The following is an 18,303-nucleotide window of genomic DNA, read 5'->3' as shown; positions in this document are numbered from 1 at the left end:
AACTGGAAAAATACCTGCGGCCAGGTTTCATAAAGGTGTGGAAAGCTATTGCAGAAGAGCAGAGACTATTAAATGTTGGCCAATGGGCCATATTTACCTTGGTATAGTGTATTTGTGTTACACTTTACAGCCAAGTCATAAATTGTCTTTCATATTGCAGTAGATGTTATGATTCACTTGTATAATCTGCATAAACGTCCACTATTAGAGGAGCCTGCCTTTTCCCTCCAGTCGTTCCAATCAGTTTAATCAGTGCTCATTGTTTCCCTTTGAGCTCTGCTCCTCTCCTCCATTCCTCCCCTCACTTCCCGTCTTCTTTTCTCCCCCACCGTCTTTCTCTCGCGCCTTTTCCTCCCGGAGGAATAGCAGGGACGGCTCTATCGAATGCACTGAATTACACCCATCACTGATTCGCCGAGTGGAGAATAGGTGCAGAGAGATGCTTGTTTTCAGCTCCTTTCTCCTCACGCTTGCTTCCTGCAGCCGGTCGGCCCACCTGCTATTGCCAGAGCGGTGGCTTAATAACAGAAGACAAACAAATGAGGGCAGTGGCATATAGCATCCTACAGAGGTTTAGGTTTGATTGGCAGCCCTAGGGGGGTGTCGGGGGGTGGGGCTTGTCCTGTGTGAGGGGTTTCTAATTGCATCCGAAAGGCCTCTTGGGAGTCAAGTCCTTCATAAGGCAACAGAGGGAGGTCCACAGGAGGAAAGCTTTTTAAAGACTACTGCAATCATTTATAATTGGCAGCGCCTCAAAACCTCTTAGCATGTATAACGTCTTTCATCTTTGGGATGAGAGAGTGATGTGGTTCCAAAGTAATGTGTGGATGAGTTCTTATTTGTACTTCAACACCCTCTGTGCATCATTTATTTGTTTTTTATTGACTACAGTTGCTCTCAATATGAGTCTACATTAGCCTGGGAAGGATTAAGACATAATGAATGCTCAGGTCATTAACTCTTGCCTCTTATACTTTCCTAATGATGTTAATCCTTCTTCCCTCTCTTTGTGCAGAGGTTACATGTACGCAGGTTTGGAGTTCGGAGCCGAATGCTACTGCGGTCACAAGATACAGGCGGCCAATACTTCAGAGAGTGAATGCAACATGGAGTGTAAAGGAGAGAAGAGCAACATGTGCGGGGGAGCCAACCGGCTATCCATCTATAGGCTGGAGCTGAGCCAGGAGTCGGCACGGCGCTGTGAGAAAATCGCCTTTACTTCATTGGAACCACATGCTCGTAGGGCTATAGCAACTATCAAGACAGACAGAAATTATTATTTTCAATACTTTTTTTCATAATTATCCGGCAACATGCATCTGCTTCACCGGATCCACCTGGGATGCAATAAAATTCTGGCCATAAAAAATAAGATTTTTCCACAATTCTAGCCTAAATAACTGAAACAATATTACTCAAGCCCCAAGAAAGACCTAACAGTAATTCACAGTAACCACCAGGATGTAATTTAGCCCACATTTGACTGTTTGAAGGGGAAATATTTGTTTTATTGGATGCTAATGTCACATTGGGGAGCTGGCTGCCCTGTCGTGTTTACTCCTTTCCTGGGAGAGATGTGCAACCTGCCTCCCCCAGCACACCGTGGTCTGCATCCCAAACACTTGCTGCCTGCTGTTTTACAAACGAGGTGACGGCAGGAAAGGCTGATTATCGGAAATAGGAATGGAATCTTGAAAGTGTGGGAGGTGGTTGGCTTTATAATTTTTAAAAACTGTAGTTTCATTGTTGGATTCTATAATTCGGGAGATTTCACGTAGTTAGAGCTGCAGGAGGAGGTCAGAGGAGACTAAAAATCACTGACGTGCGGTCAGGAGAGGCAGGTGAGGGAGAGCCTGGTGAAAAATGTAAAAATGAATAATGATAGCAGAATAAGTATACATATATGTCTATATAACTGTATTATAAATGACAAATTATTAATATTATAAATTAATTCATAATTTTTTTATACCGCTTATCCTCACATGGGTTGCGGGCATGCTGGAGCCTATCCCAGCTGTCTTTCGGGCGAGAGGCGGGGTACACCCTGGACTGGTCGCCAGCCAATCACAGGGCACATATAGACAAACAACCATTCACACTCACATTCATACCTATGGACAATTTGGAGTCGCCAATTAACCTAGCATGTTTTTTGGAATATGGGAGAAAGCCGGAATACCCGGAGAAAACCCACACATGCACATGTTGAACATGCAAACTCCACACAGAGATAGCTGGGAATCGAACCGAATCCTAGCTGTGTGGCCTGCGCGCTAACCACTCGGGTGCCCTGCAGGCATATAACTCATATACAAATAACAGATTAGACCACAAATGTTTCCATTTTCCAACAAAAACTAATAAAAGGGGCTGAGAAGTATTTTTAAAACAAAAGTGAATTATCCTCTTCTTTTTCTTGTTATCCACTTAATGAGCAACCTGGATTAACATTTTTAAAAACTCCAAGGGAATCAGTGCCTAACCAACCATGAACCTCATCGCACATCGCTGCTTATAATGCCAAATGTAATGCAGTATGATGTTAAATAATACTTTCTCTGTGACATGTTCCTGCTGTTTCCATACAATCCATTATACATAGTGATGACGACTACTTGGCTCACACATGTAAGGCTGTTTGTTTACTGTTTTCAATTCTGCTTTTTCTTGCTGCTTTGTCAGCTACATGTTGACACGTCTGACCCGTCATGTGAGACACAGTTGGGGGAAAAAAATCAAGAGGAAATAATAATATGTCGAGGAGGCTGCTTAGCAAAACATTATACTGACATGATTTTTGTATTTCCATAGTAAAAGTTGATAAATTGTGCTCATTCCATACAGCACATGCAGCCTATATTTTCTTAGATTTCTTTCGCTTTGTTCAGACAATCTGTTCACAAGGCAGCGCTATGACAATTCGTCATCCACGTATTTACATTATTGGTCTATTATTCATCCCCCAAGACCGTGTTTATGTGACATCTTTGCATGGAGCGCATATATGCACATTGTGCAAATCAACAGTGCACGGAAAATCCATTTTGGTAGGATTTCAAAAGTGTATAAAGACTGTAATGGGTGACAGAAAGGAGATATACTATAGGGGTGAAAAGCAGAAACATGGACATGGCATTAAAAATGTAGCTTCAGTGAAATAAAAAGGTTAAAGATAAATAAAACATTAGATGGAGTCACATGGCTGTAGCTCAAAAATATGAATTTAAATCCTTATAAGACTGATTACTGAAGACAGTGTCTTTAGTTTATTCCTGCTGTGGTGCAGAAAGCGTCTGCCCTTCACTGTCAAAGCTTACAATTATTTGGTCTTCTAACTTGAATATTAATGTTGAAAAATCTATTTCAATTATATGAGATGATATGAACAGCCTGCATGTCAGCAAAAGTGTTCAGCTTTCAACTTTGGATCATTTTCTCATGCTTCCGTTTTTTGTTTTTTTTTAATACTTAAGAGGCACTACAGGACATGTCTGCGGTAGCTGAAAGTAAGTGAAGTAGCAACATCCAGCAAATGAGATTAAATTTACAGTAGAAAAAGAGAAGCAGCTTGGCTCCGCTGTTGTTGATTTCAGGTCTAACTATCAGAACAGAATGATGTTGTGGGGTTAAGGGCCATCAACACACTATGGGAATGGGAGTAGTAATGGAGAGAAACGGGTCAGGGCCTCAATAGACTGCAGGCAGCATCCCTGTGGGCTCTGTTCATCAGGGGTCAGTGGATGGAGGTCACAAGTGGAGGCTGCGCTCAGGCAGCGTAAAACTGAAAGATATATTGTTTTCCGCCTATTGGTGAACACCATTCTGCGTTTTCTGTCGTTTTCAGATGGCAGCGCCATTTTCAAGGGGTGTTTCCACAGGCCAGACAATGTCACTTTGGCTCTCCCTTTTAGCGTCTCCATCCAAAACATGTCTGTTGACAAATGTGTCGACATGTGCACGGAGAAGGTGAGGTGGATTTGTTGCTATCTGTTGTGCATGACAGCCCGCCTTCAGTGTTTAATGGCCGCCATATTTCAGGAGAAATCGCTGGCCGTCCTGGCTCGAGATCGATGCCACTGCGGCTTCCCGACCCCCTACTTCTCCCTTCATGAGCCGGAGGACGAGGGCATGTGTCTCTACCGCTGCCTCGGAGAGGAGTTTGAAAGCTGCGGCAATGACGATTACTTTGTGGTGTATCAAACCCAGGTTCAAGGTAAATTGTGTAGAAAGTGAGACAGCCGTTTCCTGTGTTTTCACTAAATAACAGACATGCAAGTGAGCAGTGGTGCATTAAGGGTGAACAAGTCAAACTGCTGAGTGAACTACTCCACTTAATGCATGCATCCTCATGTACGAGAAGCTGGCTAGTGCTATAAGCACAAGCGTGTTGCTGTACTGCCATTTTTAAAAATTATTATTAAGTCTCAAAAGCATTTTTTGTTTCCTGTTGTTTAGAGATAAACAGAGTTTAGAGTCACACAAAACTAAAACTATGCAGATTTTTTCAGTGAAGATCATCATGTAGATTCAAGGACTCTTTATTACTTAGTGAAAAATGCATGACTCTTAATGGCAAAATTCAGGCAAATGTAGGAGGTGGATGAACAATTTGGCACCGATCCAAATTTGTAATGTCTGTACTCCGCTCTTGAGTGCCTCGTTTGTGATGTTTTCATATCTAAATGTGAAGGAGATTCATTTCGTGTTATTCCCACACAGCAGTTGGCCTCAAGTGTCAGCCTGTATTCACCGTTGTGGGCGATGTTTCCTCAGGGCAAAAGCCAGCAGTGGCTTGGCTCAGCAAAAATAAATGGCCTGGAAAAAAAACACACACACACACAGAGTCACACACAGTACAATTAAGCTGCAGTGTGTTGACAACTTCATATTCAGTTTCACAGAATGTTTTGTGTACTTAAGTGTCAATTGTGTATTTGCATGTCAGGATTTTCCACTGGCTTAAAAAAAGGAGAAGCTGCCAAGTTGCCTACCACAACAATACAAAACGTGTTTTGACCTTTCCTCTTCCTCTTTCTGTAATCATTTCAGTGCCACAACATTCCGACATTGTGTTATTTCTTCAAATCTTTTTCTTCCAATGGTAGAATGGAAAATAACAAAGCTGCATCTACTGTGAAACATACTGAATGGCAACTATATCCCATATAAGACTTGCTTTTGTTTTTACAAAGACAATAATGCTCAGTTTTGTTGACCGATATTGTTTTGACAATATTTTTATTATAGCGATTGCCGTTTGCCGTGGTGTTGAACTGCACTCCATCATACTGAGAGAAGTTTCCAATATTTCAGCTACACGAGAAGTGCAAAATCCTCTTAGTATGATGCAGTACATTTTTCCACCACATTAATGAACATATAAACAATCTTATCATATTGTACAGTTCATAGCAGAGGCACAATCAATATCAGTCTGTCAGCGTGTCGTTCAAAACCTACAGTGGTGTGAAAAAGTGTTTGATTTTTGCATGTTTGTCACACTCAAATGTTTCAGATCATGAAAACAAATTTGAAAATTAGTCAATGACAATGCATTGGAACACAAAATGCAATTTTTCAATGAAACAAAGAAAAAAAAGTACAAACTTATATGGCCCTGTGTGAGAAAGAGATTGCCCCCAAACCAAATAACTGGTCAGGCCATTATTAGTAGCAACAACTTCAATCAAGTATTTGCGATAACTTGCAATGAGTCACATTCAGCGCAGTGGAAGAATTTTGGCCCACTCATCTTTGCAGAATTGTTGTAATTCAGCCACACTGGAGAGTTTTCCAGCATTAATCACCTTTTTAAGGTCATGCCACAGCATCACAATAGGATTCCGCTCAGGACTTTGACTAGGACTGAGACATTTTTAGTTTTTCTTCAGTCAAGGTGGACTTGCTGGTGTGTTTTGGATGAATGCCCTGCTGCAGAACCCAACTTAATTTCAGCTTGAGGTCACAAACAGGCCGCATGGTGGACGAGTGGTTAGCATTTTTGATTGTCCGCTTGGCATCTCTGTGTGGAGTTTGCATGTTCTCCCCGTGCATGCATTGGTTTTCTCCAGGTACTCCGGATTCCTCCCACATTCCAAAAACATGCTAGGTTAATTGGCGACTCCAAATTGTCCATAGGTATGAATGTGAGTGTGAATGGTTGTTTGTCTATATGTGCCCTGTGATTGGCTGGCGACCATCCAGGGTGTACGCCGCTTCTCGCCTGAAGACAGCTGAGATAGGCTCCAGCATACCCCTGCGACCTTAGTGAGGATAAGCGGTATAGAAAATGTATGGATGGATGGACATTCTCCTTCAGGTTTTTTTGGTAGACATGCAGAATTCATAGTTTAATTTATCACAGCAAGTATTCCAGGTCCGAAACAGAAAAACAGCCCCAGACCAGCACACTGTCACCACCATATTTTACTGTTGGTGAAAATTGTTCACAATATTTTACTAAAATTCATCATTACTTTCTCTTGTGGTGAATTTGGTTGACCGGCCACACCTGCGAAGCTTCACCAGTGTTCCACGTTTTTGCCATTTGTGGATAATGGCTCCCAAAGCTTTATAACCTTTTCCAGACTGATAGAGCTCAATTAATCTCAGTTATGTTTTAATGGAGGGACAATCCGTTTTTACAAAGGGCAGATTTGTTTTTGTTCTCGCCTAATAATAAAAAGTTTAATTTAAAAAAATGCATTTTGCTTTCAGTTGTGTTGTCATTGACGAATATTTAAATTAGTTTGATGATCAGAAGCATTTAAGTTTGACAAACATGCAAAACACAAAAGGGGGCAACCACTTTTTCATATCAATGTATATAATAATGTTGAATAAGAAATAAATAATAACAGAATCTCTGTCTTATTGCATTCAGACAACCGCTGCATGGACAGACACTTCCTCCCTGCTCGTGCCAGTCAGCTGGTCGCCCTCGCCAGTTTCCCCGGAGCCGGTAACACCTGGGCTCGTCACCTCATAGAGCTCGCCACCGGTTTCTATACCGGCAGCTATTACTTTGACGGCTCACTCTACAATAAAGGTAGGTTGCCTTTATATGACAATATAAATCGCATTTTTACTTGCCTCGGTGGCCCTGTGGAAAAAATGTATTCCCTGTGTGCCCTCGTGTTTTGCCAGGATTTAAAGGAGAGCGAGACCACTGGCGGAGCGGGAGGACCATCTGCATCAAGACACATGAGAGCGGCAAGAAGGAGATCGAAGCTTTTGACTCCAGCATCCTCATGATCCGAAACCCCTACAAGGCTCTTATGGCGGAATTTAATCGCAAATATGGTGGCCACATTGGATTTGCCTCCCAGGCCCACTGGAAAGGAAAAGGTGAGTCTCAGAAGATGGTGCTAATGTATTTCACATGTTAAGAGCTGCCATGTTGTTGAAATATTCAAGAAAAGAGAAATACTTTGAGGTGGAAAGGCACAAAGTAGAGAGGCTGGAATGGGTAAATGACAACCTCAAATAGAACAACTTACAACTGCAAGAAAAAAGTCATAAAAAAATTACCATTTTAAACATGAACAACATGGACTGGAGCATCAGATCTCTTGGATCCAGAAGGAAATCTCATTTTGATTAAACATGTGCAGCCTTTGAGCTGTGGGAATCATACATAAGCACAACAAATGACACAATGAGATTTGACAGATATCACAGCAAACGTAGGATTTTTCCAATGTAAGACTTTTTTATAGCAAAGAACAATATTTGCTATAGTTCAGTGGTTCCCAAACTTTCACACATTTGACCTCCTGCTACAGGGCTGGGCCATATTTTGATATTTTTTTAAATATTCATACAGTATTTGCTTTAAGCACGATATCAAAATCAACCCTATTGTTGATATCGATACAGACTGGATTTGAGGTGTAAAAAGGAGGAAGGAGGGGTGGAGCGGAAGCCTGGAGGCTTCGTTGAAGCTAACAGGCTAGCGTGTCTATAGTGGAAGAAGTCGGCAAGCAATAAGCAGTAACTCAGTAATATGGAGGTACTTCAAATCCAGACCATTAAAAAAATCATTTTCACCACCTGAAAAACTTGGCGCAAACTCCAATATGAGGAATGTGTGCATCGTCTTGCCTTCCTCATGAAAGGAAAAGCGACCTCATCACATTGCTAATATATGGTCCTCATTGCAACACTGAAAAAAACTGCTTAAAATGCCTCCTGAAAACGATGGACTCGCCATGTCCAGCCAGGTTTTGAAGTCACAATTATTTTGCATAAGCTCTTCCACAAATGTACAAGGAAGTTACAGACAGGCAGCTGATAAGCCTGATGCAGAAGACTGCTTGTGTCTTCTAAAATGTTTACTTAAAAATACTACTGTTTAGTATATTTGAGTTGCTGACATTTTAAAATGTCCTCTTAAACCGGGCGCTCCTTCATTATTATTTTCCTATTGGCCCAGGAGCATAAATGTTTGTTTTAAAATATATATTTGACCATTTCTATATATATTTAGAAAACAATGGCCCACTTTATTGAAGTAGCTATTTTTGGTACGATTATTTTTTTTTATTTGCATCTTGTATGAAGCATTTAAAAAAAAAAAAAAAGAAATCCTCATGTTAAGTATTTATTTTAACAAAACAACTTAACACACAACATTGGCTTTTATTTTGTCGAAACTCATTTTGTGGAAAAAAAAAATCTAGCGACATATATCATATATCAATATTCAACTTAAATATATCAAGATATGAGTTTTTGGTCCCTACCGCCCAGCTCTAACTTCTGCACACTTAAAAAACATAATCCTCATTAGGTTAATTAACTTGAAATATTGAACATATTTAATTTGAATGGACTTTTGACATTTGAGCTTCACTTTTTTGTCCACTCAGGATGGCAGGATGGGTTTAGGTATTGCATTTTCATTTCATGAATCATTATGCCCCCAATATTTGGCTTTTGGGTGAAATTTCAGGATGAACCTTAAATGTACTACAGCATAACTTTTTACAGGTCATTATCATTCATGGGAAAAAAATAATAATAATAATAATTTATGGTCAGTCAGGAACATGACCGACAACTAAATGCTCATCTGAATCAATAGCAAGTACCTTCTTATACTTTATGAGTTGGGGTTATTTTCCACTTTCATGATTGGCCTTTGTCCTGCACACTTCATGGCCACCATGCAAATATTTTAGTTGCTACAAGCAATGAAATTATTGAAGAGGAGCATTTGACTGAAATAAAGTGTGCCAGAGAGGTTTGTGCATCCCTCACAGTATGCTTGTACATTGAGGTCATGCATCCATAAATAGGGATGGAACCTCCTCCTGCATCTGACAGGTAGCAATGTATTGTTGACTGGAAGAGGTAGTCCATTATATTGTATTTTTGCATTTGCATGGGCAATTGTTCAGTGACATGGAACAATGAGGAAATTGAGGAAGCGACTGCTGAAGTGAGGATTGATGCACTTGTGACCTTTTTAACCCGATGTGGCAATGTTTTTAAATATCAGGGTGAATTATTAATGCGGAGCTGGCTGCAGTGACGACATCTGTTTTGAGAAATGGGAAATGAAACAGGGCCTTCGTCACACTGCTTGATGGCATGATGAGTCGTGTCACCGATTACAACCAGCTCCTTCCTCAGGCGTCAGTGCCAAACTCGATTAGAGAATGCGTGTGCATCGGTCTAAACTTGCACACAATCATGATAATTAGATGTGTTTGTCAACCGCTGTGAGCTGTTTTTTTTTTTTTTTTGGGCCTGTCAAAAATAGTGCGTTAACAGCGGTACTTGATTTATTTAAATATTTTTGCATAATTAACCATTACACAGACGGAGGCACACACAGAGTCTGACGCTATTTTATAACTTGATTCTGACAATTCTCCAATTCCAACACCATATAAGTGTTTCCAACTCATCAACACGTCACTTGTCAGATCATCCTGGGAACAACACTTCCTCATTGTCACCAGATGACAGCGAGATGCATTCACGGACACTCCAAACATCATAACAATGTCATTATTATGCGTGTATGTGTGATCTAAATAAAGAGAAATACAAACACAAACAATAAGTGGATATTCTTATCACTCACTTTGTAACTCTTAATGCAGAAGTGAAATTTGCTACATTTAGGCATGCTTGAAAATCCCAGAAAATCAAAACTTGTTACTTCAGCTTAAATGACATCTCAAAGACACCAGCTCATTTAAGATGAATTAATGTTTAAAGTGTATTTTATGGGAATTGCCATTATACTGAAACAAAAATAGCATATTTTTCATTAGAATTTTTCCTTCTGTAAAACACTTGTATTTGGCTTTTCTGTGCGTTCTAAAGAGAGAAAAACTAAGCTAACCTGTGAGAGCTACCAATGCACATAATGGGGCACACTTATTTCGACTATCCAGAAATCTCCAAAAATGTTCTATTTACATAACTGACCTTTATATAAACCAAGCTACAGTGAAGAACTATTTTTCTGGGGTAGTGACATAGCACCTCATAAGGTAACCGGCCCATGCGATAGAAAACCAATCTATACTGATGGGAAACACAATCCAATATAATACAATACAATAAAATGCAATACAATCTGTATTTGAGTTCATTAATTTCAGGAGTAGGGTACGTATGGCTCGCGAGCCAGATGTGGCTCTTAGCATTTGTTAACACGTTTTTTTTCACGCTGACATTTTAAAGTTCTCATGCATTTTAATCCATCCATCCATTTTCCAGCAGGGTGCGGGTGGCCAGAGCAAATGCCATCTGTCCTTCCGATATTTTCCTTGTAAGACACCCAACTCGATTATTACTGGATAATGTGGTAGCCTACCCAGGTCATTAAGAGGTCAAAGAAGCATACTTTCTTCCTTTAATCAAATAGTCAACTAGCTAATTCCTGCTGAGCAAACCCTTGATGAAAAGAAGAAAGGATGAGGAGTACGCATGGTGCATTAATGGTAAGAAGTAGATTCATTCATTCATTCATTCATTTTCTACCGCTTACCCTCACAAAGGTCGCGGCCATGCTGGAGCCTATCACAGCGGACTTTGGGCGAGAGGCGGGGTACACCCTGGACTGGTCACCAGCCAATCACAGGGACAAACAAACAACCAGACAGACAAACAACCATTCACACTCACATCCATACCTATGGACAATTTGGAGTCAGCAATTAACCTAGCATGTTTTTGGAATGTGGGAGGAAACTGGAAAACCCACACATGCACGGTGAACATGCAAACTCCTAGTACAACATTATTACAAAAAATATTCTGAGACTTATACTTATGTTGCTTTCATGGCTCTCTTAGCCAAAAAGGTTCCCGACCCCTGATTTAGTTACATAGTTCATATTGCCATTTTACTATGTTTCTTTTGAACCACGATGTAGCGAGGGATGACTGTAGTCCTTTACGAAAGGAAAAAAGAGTAGCTTCCAAGAAGCAAACTGGTTCCAGTCAAAAAAGTACAAATAAAGCACAAGGCAGGCTAGGGAAATCAGACTACTGCTTACTGGAATAAAGACGGAATGTAAAATGCAGTCAGGTAGTAGCTACAAAACGCCCAGCAAATGTGAAAACATGAAATGACAATGATTGGCAACTAGCAGGAGGACACAGAACGTAATAACATGAATAATGCACCAAACTCAGGTGTAGTCTGGACACAAAGTAAAAGTGACACATACAGAGTAAAATAAGACATGGAAGTACTAAATAAGTGACCCAAAGAGGAAGTCATAGCAAAGACAAAGATGAACCAGCAAGACCTAATACTTAATATGAATATCAGTTCATTTATCAGAGTTCATTTGAATCTTTTTTTATGTTTTTTATTGCCTCAATTGGCTTTATATTAGAATATATTTCTCTATGTAAACTGGGTATTTGGTTTCTCATTCATTAGTTGGTGGAACCTTTTAATTGAATCAATTCTCTTTTTAATTACGTTAACTTGATGACTAAATATAGCTTGAGTATCAAGTCTTTGTTTCTTTTGTATGATAGAAGACTTATGGACTCCGTAACCCCTTGAGGCCAGATGATGTTCCCCTCACAGTCCTTTATATATTTCATGCATATTCCCATTCCCCCAGTACATCAATTTAGGTATGTCTTTGTAACTATGGCAACTGGTTTTGTCTGGTCCGCGAATCTTCTCTCTGAAAAAATCGATTTTCCAGGGGCTGGTGAGTTGCCTACCCAGCAGTTATATCTCTTTGTGAAAACATCAGCACATTTGGTCTGCCATTTCCGATGAACATTCCCCCCTTGTGTTGGTGGGGAAATGATGCGATGACATCAGTAAGTGAAAGGCCTTTCGACAGCTGCCACTTTGGATACGGGGGAGAAGCTGCAAGCTCGAGACTTAGCATGACAGCGTGCACGGGGAGTTGCATGTATCATTTGATGCACTCACCTCTCCGGATGATGCTGCTGACACAGATGCCTTCTACTGGGGTCACTTGGAGTCAGTTTGGGGGCAAGCGTCATTTCTCTGAAATGTCACTGTAACTTCATAAAGCACTGTCAGTTATTTTACACATGAATGCTTTGCACAGTTGCTGTATATGGCATTAGAGGTCAAACGTCCACAAATAATAGAAACACTTCAGATCCTGACTTGAAATGCATCCACAAGTGTGAGCACAGCAGAATGCATTTCTTTTGGTTTTATCTTATCTTACACTTTTTTTCTTTAAGGCTGTGGAGAAATGTAAACTGTGTGGCAGAGATGCACTTCCTCTATTTTTTTTTTTCATACGCTACAATTGATGGTACGATAAGGTCTCCTGTGATATTAATGGTGTCTGTCACCACACATTCAACAGGCTTTCTAAAGCCACTTTGAATATTTTTTTCAGTGTGTATTTGCAGCAGTGAGGAACTTATGAACTTCTTATTTACATATTATTTATTACTGTAATGTAATGTAAATGTTACTTATTTACATACGTGAGAGGCTTATACAACACAATACATAAAACATAGGACAAGTGACAGAGGACAGGGAGGTTTGTCACTATAGTGATGAATAATAGTATGTTTATTTCTACATCATATGAGCTTCCAAACCCGCAAAAAATCTGAATATTTTAAAGAAATCACCATTTATCTTTGAGTTTGCGCAGAAAAAAGGATCACATCGAAACAATCAAAATACAGTACTTTCAAAACGATATGCCAATCTTCAATACCTGGGTGGGAACCCCTTTTGCCTTAATCATTGCCTCCATGTGCCGTGGGATTGAGGCAATCAGCCTGTGGAATTGGCTGGGAGTCATGGAAGCCCTGATTTCCTTGATGCTTGCCACCAGCTCTTCTTTGTTTTGGGGGTCTGGTACTTCTCATACCCCATAAATTCTCAATGGGGTTTAGATCCGGCGAGTTGGCTCGGCAGTCAAGAACTGTGATGGCACAAGCGTCAAACCAGGTTTTGGTGCGTCTGGTGGTATGGGCAAGGGCCAGGTCCTGCATCTCCATGCAGATTCTCAGCAGAAGGAATCATGAAGCTCTTTCAAACATTCTGGTAGACTGTTACACTGATTTAAGAAAGGAGAATTGTCCATAGGTATGAATGTGAGTGTGAATGGTTGTTTGTCTATATGTGCCCTGTGATTGGCTGGCAACCAGTCCAGGGTGTACCCCGCCTCTTGCCTGACGACAGCTGGGATAGGCTCCAGCATACCCTAGCAAACCCTAGTGAGGATATGCAATAAGAATAACAAAAACAAAAATGATAACCAAACGACCCCAAATCTTGTATCTCATGTTATGGAGGCATTTTGGTATATAATCTATAAATGGGGTCGATATTTCTGTGAAGGTTGATATAGACTTATGTTTGTGAGGTATTATTTTTGATCTATTTTTAAATGGATCCAGTGGGTGATATATGCATATATAATATGCATGCTTTTTCATTTTTCCAATTTTGAAAAAAAAAAATGTTTAGCAAAAGTTATAAAGAGATTAAGAGGTTGATTATGATATTTGTGAGTAAGCTCTACTTGTGTGGTATCGCCTAGAAAACACAGTGATGGATTTAATGGGATCCCACAGCCCAAGATGATTGATAGGTTATCAATTACCGAGAACCAAACGGAATGTACCAGTTTGCAGACCTGTGTGGCATGCAAATAATTATCTGTGCTACCCAAAGTACATTGTGAACAGACAGGTGTCTGTGTCTGATAACTCCCTTTTGTGCAATCCACTTTGTTAGATGAAATCTGAGTTTTATTTTGTATTGGTTTTAAATTTGTATTTATTGTCATGGAATAAATATCTCTGCATATGTCTGTCCAGACAGAAGTATGGGTTGGGAGATATACGTGGATCGTTTTCCCATTTAGTGAATGGTATCTGATGTTTTGATGTTGTAATTGTTTGGAGGTTAAAAGAATGTTAAGGGCAAGACCATCAGTACAGAGGGTCCCATTATAACATTCTCCAGCAGCTGATGCCTTCCCTCAATTTAAACATGGTGTTGATTATTCATTTTAAAAGATTAAAAAGAAAACCTGCAGAGGTTCTAGAAGGTCCAACTCAAACTGAAACGTAACCAAATACATAAGAAAAAAAACACATTTTTGGGGGTTTTATCTTTTTTTTCAAACTTTTTCCAACACATCATTGTATGCTTCAACATTTGTGGGTCCAGTATGGGGTAAGACCCCTTGTGGGGTAGGTTCTCTTTTGCACCAGCATGTGTCTTGGTGCACAAAGCCAGGTCCCTTGAGGCACGTTTGGATGAATCAGGTGTGGATGACTCAACCCCATCAAACCTTCAACGTTCACCTTTGGGGTGAACCAGAACAGAGATTGTGAGCCAGCCATCGCAAATGCTCTGCAGGGTGAATGGCCCAAAATGTCACGGATACAAACCAAAATCTTGTACAAAGTTTTCCCAGCTGTTATACCCACAAAGAAAGGAAAGACCAACGTCATATATCATTGTTTATATTTGACTTTTATCGTATAACCTGTACCACATGAGGTTTCTTGGGACCACCAGGAACAGACAGACTTTGTGAAGCCCGTTTTTTTGAACAACTAATTGTTTATTGGTTGCTAATTTATTTGTATCCTTTAGTCAAAGTCATAGTTTAGTTTATTTTGAACATGCCTATACAATAAGGCAGTGGTTCCCAAACTTTTTACATACCATTCAGACATTTGACCTGAAGTCATGTACCCATGTACGCCTTAAAAAACATAAACCTTTTCATGTTAATACATTTGAAATAGGTATGAATGTGAGTGTGAATGGTTGTTGGTCTATATGTGCCCTGTGATTGGCTGGCAACCAGTCCAGGGTGTACCCCGCCTCTCGCCTGAAGACAGCTGGGATAGGCTCCAGCACCCCCCACGACTCTTGTGAGGATAAGCGGTAGTAAATGAATGAGTGAATGAATGAATGTGAGTGTGAATGGTTGTTTGTCTATATGTGCCCTGTGATTGGCTGGCGACCAGTCCAGGGTGTACCCCGCCTCTCGTGAGGATAAGCGGTATAGAAAATGGGTGAATGAATATTGAACATAGTTCATTGGTTCATTCATTTTGTAGTAATTTCAGGTGAAAAATGTGCATGGTGATGTTGGGATAAAGTTGACATGAGCACTGATAAATAGATAAATTATCATCCCACATACGTACGTATCCTGTATTCCACTCTGATATTGGCATTCTTCCCATTCAAACTTGGAACAACTTTCTCCACAGCTCTTTCTCCTTCATGCTGCAGGCGCCTCTCACTGTAAGGCGTTCAGGCGCACTAGTAATTTTGAGTGTTGGGCACTAATTGCTTTTCCTTTTTATTCACCCCTATGACAATTGACGTAAGCGTACCCGCTTTGGGAACCACTGTAATAAGAAATATAACATGATTCCACATTTTTACTGCTAAATGTCAGGTTTTAGTGGTTTGATGCACTTCAACAATACACTTCAAAAATAGGAAAACAGGAAACGAAATGTTAATTTAGGCTTGTGTGATCTTAAAGAGATCAGACAAGAGGCTTAAAAGTGGACCATTAGAAGCACGTTTCCTTACTTCAAAAGCGCATTTTATTTTTCCATCCCTTGATGAGAGAATTAAATACGAATAAGATGCATTTTATTTGCATTCACTTTCCATACATAATCATAGTCTGAGATGTGATTTCCCTGACGTACCTCAAGAACAAGTGGCACACTTTCTTTCCTGATGCATGTTAATTATTTATCAGATAAAAGAATGAATTTTGAACAAAGAAGGTATTTGGAGAATTGAACATTTGGCAGCTTACCATCAGATGTTAGATTGGTGGAGGTCATCGACATTGTCTTAAACATGATTCTTATTTATAGACAATGTCTGTCTGCTTCCTTTTCCTGCAGAGTGGCCCGAGTTTGTGAAGAACTATGCTCCGTGGTGGGCATCCCACACTTTGGATTGGCTCCATTACGGGAAGAACGTCCATGTGGTCCACTTTGAGGTTCTGAAGAGAGACTTGTTCTCCCAGCTGAAGTGCATGGTCCAGTTCTTGGGATTGAAGGTTTCCGAGGAGCGTCTGCTCTGCGTGGAAGGCCAGAAGGACGGCAACTTCAAGAGGTCAGGGCTTCGCAAACTGGAATATGACCCATACACTCCTGAAATGCGAGCAAACATCAATGAACTCATCAGAACAGTTGACGCTGCCTTGAAGAAAAGGAACATGTCTGGCGTTCCAGATGAATACATGCCAAGATGATATATGTCATATTTTCTGCAGCACATTTGGCAAGATTCCTCCTTAGACGTATTTTATTAGTTTTTCTTTTTCATGAAGACACTTTTTCTTCAATTGATGTGTTGGACAAGAAAATAATAGCACTTGTCCTCTTCTGTGCACATGTGCTGTGTCGGCATGTGCACACGCCTTAACATGAAGAGGCTCCGATAGCAAGCTGTGAGCGCAGTGAAAACAATTTAATACGCTTTGGTATGTTGAGCTTATTTTGTACAACAAGAAGAAGAAATAAGATGAAAACATTTTTTGCTGCTCCTTTAGTTTTGAAACATTTGTAGGTGAAGTTCTCAAAAGAAAGCCCCTTATCAGAGGGATTCATGCAATATGCAGGCTATAACTACCTGATAATGATACTGTGTTTTTCCTTTTTTGGGGTAACTTACTTTTTGCAGCAGGAATTCTCTTTTTGATGATAAAGTTCTCAGTTCCTCGGGCACTGAGTCAAAGAGAGATGATGATTTATCTTGAGAGCATTTATTTATCTCTGGTGTGCAGCACACACACGTGGCCCGGGCCAGTCTGCTTGTGAATAATGTTCTCTTGACACTGGATTCAAACCCAAAAAGCACTTGACAGTGCAACACTTGGCCCAAAGATTTCTGAAGAATCCCTCTCTGTGGGCTTTAGGTCAGATTAGTTCTTTTATCTTCAGTTTTCTTAGCACTCAATCTTTTTTTTATTGCTTTGTTGTGATAAGGGCAATTAAATAGTTAAAGAAGTGATATAATAATTGAAAAAAAAACACAGACTGCAAAAATTCTACTCATAACATCAGTACGTCTCTCTGCCACATGCTTCCAACAAAACAAGCATGTACAGAAAAACAATAACTAGCTAAACAAATAACAATGCAGAGAGCCAAGAGACAATAACTGACTTCCATTTTCAGGATATTTGCTTTATATCTATATTTTTATAATGTGTGTTGGCACATCCAAATATTTGTAATACAAGAAACAAATGGTAGACACTGTTTCTATTTTTGACAGATGCTTTAAACTTTATTGGCTCTTGTTGTCATTGACAAACAGGCACAAAGGTGTCGTATTTGAATGTATTGCCATGGAACGAATGTACTGTGATGAAGCCCAATAAATTAGTACATTGGATAATGTATTCGTTGTCTCCATGATTAATAATCAGGCAAATGTCAACACCGTGATGAGCGGTTTTGAAAGGCAACTTTTTCACCTATTGAGCAAGGGAACAAGCTTTGTTGTCATTGAAAAGTTACTGCGTGATGTCACAGAGGTTATGTCGTTCCTGCAGACGCTTTAGTGTCTGGGGTGTGTTTACTGCAACAAGCGATTAAAAGTAGAGGTCATGCTCCCTTTTTTCTTCTTTTCTTTCTGTCTCGTTTTCAGACAAATCCCTTGAATATTTCAGTTCAGTGTTATTCAACAGTACATCAAACTGACGTGTTTTGAAGTGCTGCTGACAAGAACAATAAAATAGTTTGATGATCAAATGGATTATGTAAATCAGCAGCATTAAAAGAGGATGGAAGTGGATGCGCTGCTGC

General features: G+C 40.0%; 1 protein-coding gene across 2 annotated transcripts in view; it reads left to right on the top strand.

The window, feature by feature from the left end:
* wscd2 (WSC domain containing 2) overlaps positions 1 to 18,079 on the top strand; it is a 79,868-nt gene extending 61,789 nt beyond the window's left edge. For both annotated transcript variants that reach the window (XM_058070036.2, XM_058070035.2), the window contains exons 4-9: positions 1,016 to 1,200; positions 3,848 to 3,969; positions 4,042 to 4,216; positions 6,887 to 7,051; positions 7,150 to 7,350; positions 16,390 to 18,079. In XM_058070036.2, the coding sequence (XP_057926019.1) occupies positions 1,016 to 1,200; positions 3,848 to 3,969; positions 4,042 to 4,216; positions 6,887 to 7,051; positions 7,150 to 7,350; positions 16,390 to 16,742 (1,201 nt within the window). In that variant the 3' untranslated portion in view covers positions 16,743 to 18,079. The remainder of the gene's footprint in view (positions 1 to 1,015; positions 1,201 to 3,847; positions 3,970 to 4,041; positions 4,217 to 6,886; positions 7,052 to 7,149; positions 7,351 to 16,389) is intronic.
* Positions 18,080 to 18,303: the final 224 nt, after the last annotated feature.

Source organism: Doryrhamphus excisus, linkage group LG3, assembly GCF_037039965.1.
Source record: "Doryrhamphus excisus strain RoL-2023G ecotype Guam linkage group LG3, RoL_Dexc_Guam_v1.1, whole genome shotgun sequence".
NCBI classification, from domain to species: Eukaryota; Metazoa; Chordata; class Actinopteri; order Syngnathiformes; family Syngnathidae; genus Doryrhamphus; species Doryrhamphus excisus.
This window is presented reverse-complemented; position numbering and strand designations above follow the sequence as displayed.